At 33.7% G+C, this 6,806-nt stretch overlaps 1 protein-coding gene across 1 annotated transcript; it reads left to right on the forward strand.

Annotated features, from left to right (window-relative positions):
* Positions 1–917: 917 nt before the first annotated feature.
* LOC107940928 (growth-regulating factor 1) lies at positions 918–3,833 on the forward strand. Its single transcript, XM_016874395.2, has 4 exons — positions 918–1,609; positions 1,908–2,111; positions 2,297–2,630; positions 2,935–3,833. Exons 1-4 carry the CDS (start codon positions 1,252–1,254, stop codon positions 3,605–3,607), a joined length of 1,569 nt encoding a protein of 522 aa, XP_016729884.1. The 5' UTR covers positions 918–1,251; the 3' UTR covers positions 3,608–3,833.
* Positions 3,834–6,806: the final 2,973 nt, after the last annotated feature.

The following is a 6,806-nucleotide window of genomic DNA, read 5'->3' on the forward strand; positions in this document are numbered from 1 at the left end:
AACTTAGTCATTAGGGAGGAGGGTGAACTTTTAAATCCGAACCACCTTTTTTAACGTAAAAAATTGTCAATTTTTTAAAAAATTTTTTCTTATCAAACAAAATAATTTAATATTTTTTAAAAAGTATGAACGATTTAACTATAAAAATTTTTTAAAAAAAATCACGTTGTATAAAATTAAATATTTCTTTCCAAAATGAAAAAAATAATAACTAATACTTTGCTAAAAATTTCATAAATATTATTATAACTCCAAAAATTAAATTAAAAAAAACTTGGCCTTAGTCATATTTCTCAATATTAGGCATCCTAAATTACACATTCTGTTTTTTTTCATAAGATCTAACTCATCAATGATAAAATCTATTAAAAATTATTGAGCTATTTTTTTTCGATGTATGTCATCAAGTAAGTTAAAAGAAAATCATTCTTCATTTTTTATATATATGAGTATGGGCTAAATTAATTAATTTTAAATTTTAACTTTAAAGTCATATTGGGCCTCTAAGTTTCGAATTATGTTTTTGTTATTATTTTTTTCTTTTTAAACAATATTTGATTTAATTATCATGAGTTTTAATTTAAACTGGATTGAAATGTGTGAAAAGTTTTTATTTATATACTTTTATAAAGGTTAATACTTTATACGACTATTTTGAAAGATTTAACCATTATGCAACGAATTAAACTCAACAAAAATATAGATTACAGTGTTAAATTACATTACACTCTTATATTATTAAGAAGAAAAACTACAAATCTCAAAAAAAAAATCATAAAATTAATATAAAAAATAAACTCGAAAAGAAGGAGGAGCTCTTAGAACAAGGAGAATTTTGTAACTTTGACCTTTCCTTGAAAGCAACGGATGCTTTTTTTTTTTCACTATAAAAGAAAAACCATGGATAAATATGTGCTAACATGTCTGGGATATATTGGTGTAGTGTGGTACTATAGTATACCCTTGTTTGCTCCCTTTTTTATATATTTTTTGCTCAGTCTCTAAAATTGTGATACTTCCATTACAAAGATGAACCGCCCCCCACCCCAAAAAGAAAAAAAAATCTGATCTGAAACAGTGAAAAAAACCCAAAACATAACACCCTTTGTCCTTTTAAAGATGCTCCTCTCTTTCTCTGTCTTCAAACACTTGTTTTTATCCAAAGCTTCAACTTTCAACCCTTCCATGTCATCATCATCATCAACAACAACTCATGCTTTTTAGAGCCCTGTTTTTGTTTATTGGTTCTATATGGATTTTGGGGTTCTGGGTTTGGATGGTATTGTGGGTCCTAATAATGGAGCTCCATCTCCATCTCCACCAGTTGAGTCCAAGCCTAAGCTTTTCGGATCCGGGTTTACCAAGCAAGAAAGATCCTCTGATTCAGCTGAAGAAGAAGATCACTGGAAAAGTTGTAAGGTACCGAAGACAATGCCATTGCACCAAGGCATTCCTTTGTTGAGATCTAATGAAACTCCCCAACAACAACAAGATCATATGATTAGCTTCTCTTCACTCAAATCTGCACTTCCTTTTATCAGAAAAGATGGTAACTTTATGGAGAAAACTACACAAAGCAACGACTTCTCTATGTATACTAGAAATGCAGGTAATGTGTTTGAAAGTTTATATTTTTTATTTTTTAGGTAAAAGAAAAAAAAATGGTACTTGGTGATATGATTTTGGTCATTAAAATGGGGTTTGTTTAAAGGGTTTAAGCATATTTGTTTCAATGTGATAGTGAAGGTCTTTTCATAGACATTTACTTTATTCTTAATTCCAACATTTCTTGCTATTGGGTACATTGACACTATTAAAATAGTTGGCAAAATAAGGACAATGGACATATGTAGCAAACAGTAAATGTTGCAGACAAGTGATTATAACCCTTAAATGTTTTGTTTCAGGATATGGTAGTGGAAACCTTAATGCAACCATGCATGGGGTTTTAACTCCATCTCAATGGATTGAGCTACAACACCAGGCATTGATCTACAAATACATCATGTCTAATGTGCCTGTACCTTCTAATTTGCTCACACCTTTGAAGAAATCCCTTTACCCTTATGGCTTCACCAGTTCATCTGTTGGATCCTTGCCTTATAATTCATGTAAAGTTCTTATCTTGTTTGGTGCATAAACGAACAGTTTTGTGCAGTGATCTGTTTATATTTTGTAGAAAGTTTTATCCAAAGCTATAGGTATCACAAATGAAAAAAAAAAGTGATTTTTAGCTATAAAGTAATTTTTTGCTTGCTTTGTCTTCATCATTGATCATTGAGTTGCTTTTATGTAGTGGGATTGGGTTCTTTCCATCTGCGGTATACTGGCAGCACCGATCCTGAGCCAGGGAGGTGTCGTCGAACGGATGGAAAGAAATGGCGTTGCTCTCGGGATGCCGTTGCTGATCAAAAGTATTGTGAAAGGCATATAAACAGGGGCCGCCATCGTTCAAGAAAGCCTGTGGAAGGCCAGACCGGCCACACTGCCACTAATTCAAAGGTGGTGTCGATGTCTTCCTCTTTGTTGGCATCGGCAAAAACTAGTGGTGGTGCAGCCAATAGTCTCGCAATTGCACTGCAGCACCGGTCTGGTGCTGCTGATCCTTCTTCAGACACCCTTGTGAACAGGTAAAAAACTTGCTTTCTGCTTTTGAGGTTGCTTTACTTGCTTACATTGATATTAATAATGATTATGCTTTAACTGTTTGTATACATGTATTTTTCTGTTCCTTTCTCTTTACTTTAAAGTAGGACCCTATTGTGCCATCTTTACTTTTGGTGACATTGGCCACACTTGTAGTTGGGACTTAGGATTCTCCTTGCTAGGTACCTTGGTCACTCGTTGTATAGGCTTGGATTTAACTCTTTTTTTTTTTTTTTGTTGTTGGGATCTTTCGTTATGTTCGTTGCGGTTCTGATTTATTTGTGGCAGAATACAAGATCAACGGGGGTTTTCGTTGTTGTCTTCCACCACCAACCTGAAATCTGATGACTCCACCACATTCACCATTACAAAACAAGGTGTTCCATTTGTAGAATCAACTCTATCGGATTTTGGACATGTTGCTTCTGATTCTCTCGTCAATCCGTCGCATAAAAGCTCTTACATGAACTCTAAGGAGTATGGTCATGGTCTGTTCCTAGACTTCACTGGTCAAGAAACACAAGATCAAACACCGCCTCACCAATTCATTGATAACTGGCCCAAGGATCAGTCTAGTCGTTCTATCGTTACTTGGCCAAATGAGTTAAAACCTGACTGGACTCAACTCTCGATGTCTATTCCTATGGTAACATCAGAGTTCTCATCAACCTTGTCCTCACCAGTGAAAGAGAAACTCGACCTTTCATCTCTTAGGTTAGTTCAGGAGTTCGATCAGATCCAAATGGGTTTAGGAGTGAACAATGACATCACTGAACAAACCAAAAAGCAACCTAACTGGATACCAATATCTTGGGGAGGTTCAATGGGAGGTCCATTAGGAGAGATCTTAAACAACACGACGAACAATGCAGGTAGCTGCCAGAATTCATCGACACTTACCTTCTTATCGGAAGGGTTGGATGGCAACCGCATACAATTGCAGAACACGCCTTTCAGTTGACTTTCAAATAGCAGCTCAGGGAGCAGTCCAATAGCTGAGAACAACAAGAAACTCCTTGATGCTGCCTCGGTTCCTTCCATAATCAGAAGCTAATAAAACTGAGCTTGGATCAGGTTCATTAGAAGAAAGCTTGTAAGAACTTTCAGTTTGTTAATCTTTTAGTAGGAACATAGCTTTGTGGGTGTATGAAGTGATTTATGATATGATTTTTTAAGGCCTTTGCATACATTTGAACTTTTATCCATTGAAGAACCTCCATGATTAACAGGGAAAAGTGGGGTCAAGCACTGATCAAATGATAGTGCTAGAATTTACATCATATTCATACATACACACACACACACATATATATATGTATAATATGCAAAATACATGTTAATGATTGACTGTGATGGGGCATTATGTGGCAGACCCCTTTGCCATTGTTTTCCAGTTGGTAGATTGGGAACATTATTGAGATGACAAAAAGAGGATAGAGTTTCATGGACTCCTAGCAGGAGGCACATTTGTGGACTGTTCCCCACTCAGCTAACTGACCCCATTGGCTCAGAATGGTCCAGCCACTTACCCTACCCTGTGGCTTGACCTTGAATCATGATACTAATTGAAAACATGGGGACCCAAAGTCTGAAACTAATATTTTGATGTTTGGTCCAGTTAGTTCTTTGTGGTTGGAATATGGACCCTTAAAATATCTGTAAGAATTTTAACAAGGATTTTGTGTCTTGAAAGAATCTAACATTAGCTGAGTAAATCCATTGGTTAACAACACAAATTTTTAGAATGTATCACTAAAAAGAAATGGTTTTTTTTTCCTTGTCAGCAAGCATCAAACAGTCTGCAAAAAACAAATATCCTTTTGTCGGCAGCTGTTAAAACAGCCTTGTAACATATACAGAAGTGAAATTCCCTGCAAGATTTTGCGATCAATAGTTTTTTTCTTTTTTGGGATAAAAATAGGGTTTGAATGCTGTTAAAAACAGTACTCTCTGCCTTGCATGGTACAGGATTGAGTATATAATGTGATGTGCATATATGGAACATATTTTACATTAGGGTTAAATCACTTTTTCGACTTCAACTTACAATTATTTTTACATTGAGGCTTAAATTATTTTTGTCCAAGTCAGGCTCTGAACTTAGCAATTATTTCTACATTGAGACGTGAACTTTTTTTTGTCTATATTAGTTCATGATATTTTTTTAAAAGCCCTAAAGTTCAAGCCATAATTTAGGAATAATTGACAAGTTTATGCTTCAAAACGAGAATTATTATCAAGTTTAATAACTAACTTGGATAAAAATATTTAAGCCCCAATGTGAGAATAATAACCTAATTTAGGACTATGAAAATAATTTTTATATTCAACTCTTAACTTAGACAAAAGAAAAATCAGACTTCAGTATAAGAATTTACTAAATTTAAACATCAAATAATGATTTAACCCTTTACATTAAACGTATGACCAAATACAGTGAAAGTATGGCAGAAACACAGTTAGGGTTTTTGATGTCGAGATATACTTGCTCTCATTTATATGCCTCTAATTTTTTTAATTTATCAAAATAAAAAAAATACGAATATTTTTAAAATAATATTCACTATTTACCAATAAATGTTGGGTTCTATGATAATTCACATTCCACTTTTAAAAAGTATTTATGAACTTTAAACAAAATATACATGAAAAATAAAATCAACTTTAAATTTAATTTTAAAAGAGGAGAAATTATAAACCAGGACAATGAAAGGCCCCAAATACATGAAAATCAGAAAACATAATGAGCCTAACAAAACCATAGCCCAAACTTTGAAAAACCCTAGTATACAACGGACCTAACATGAAAACCCTAGTAAGCTCAAGCTTGAAACTTGAGCTTAATTTCAACTGCATTTCCATATTAACAAGTTTCTAGTATAAAAACATGGAATGATAGTTTATTTAGGTAGTTTAAATAAATTTTTTTAAATAATTTAGTGATTATTTTGTAATGTTTTAAAGTTAAACAATTAAAATGTAAATTTATCTAGTGTAATTTACTCTATTATTAATGTCCATAAAATTATTAACATATTTTTTTCACCACTATGCAAGTAATCATAATATAAAATGTCAATTTCCTTGACTGCTTTTTTTCACATCTTATTGTCCAATGATTTATTTTCCTTAAAACTTCAATCCATAAATTTGCTTTCATCTTTTATAACCAAACCCCACTATTTTAATCGCCTCAAACTTTCTAATGGCTACTCTTCCAATGTACAAATTATGTTCAAATCCGTCTCTTAAACTGGAACTTAATCAATTTCTCTTTTATTTGTTGATTAATTAGTGAAATTCATGGCTGTTAATTAAACAAAAAAACACCCTCTTAGTTAATTTGAAGTTGCAAATTTCAATGAACCTCTCGTCTTTGATTCATTTGAAAGCAAAAAAGAAAAAAGAAAAAAAAAAAGAAAAATGCTGCTTAACATTCACGTTTAGTTTGCTTGTTCTTTAGGAACTACATGTATATATATATCTGCCGTTAGACAATGTAGATTGTGTGACAAACCAATTTATTAAAGCAACAAAGCAAAAAAACAAAAAACAAAAAGCAATTAGCTTTGATTTTCAATACCCTAAAAAATGAATCATAGAAAAGTTCATTCTCAAGGAAATATACCCTTTTCTTGGGAGGACAAGCCAGGGGTTTCCAAGTCATCCAAGGTCACCCATTATGGCTCCCCTATTGATGGAGGGTTGTATGGCGACGGTTGCTTGTTGACCGACATTGCGGTTGGCGACAATAATAAAGTTCCAACTCCTCCTCCGTGCTCGATACGGTTGCCTCCACCAAGGAGAAGCACATCCTTGAAAGGCTTAAGGGGGTGGCTAGATGACCCTTTTCTTGCTGCATACAAAGAGTGCACCAAAAGTGGGGAAATAAAGACAGGTGGCTCCAAATTACCTGTGAGGAAGAAGAAGATTGGGTTTTCATGCAAGAATGCTTGTGATGTTAGAGATGATAATTTGGTGAGGTTATCAAATCTGCCTACACTTCCTAAAAGGAAAGAATTGGTGTTAGAAAGGAATTGGTTTAACCACTAGAAGAGTAGTTGGTGAAAGCTAGCTTTAATTTTATGTTGTTAGTGTCATGTAATAAGTTGAGAAGACTTAGAGAGGCTGCTATATATGCTTGGTTTCTTGGGGGTGTT

Source organism: Gossypium hirsutum, chromosome A02 (assembly GCF_007990345.1).
Source record: "Gossypium hirsutum isolate 1008001.06 chromosome A02, Gossypium_hirsutum_v2.1, whole genome shotgun sequence".
Lineage (NCBI taxonomy): Eukaryota > Viridiplantae > Streptophyta > Magnoliopsida > Malvales > Malvaceae > Gossypium > Gossypium hirsutum.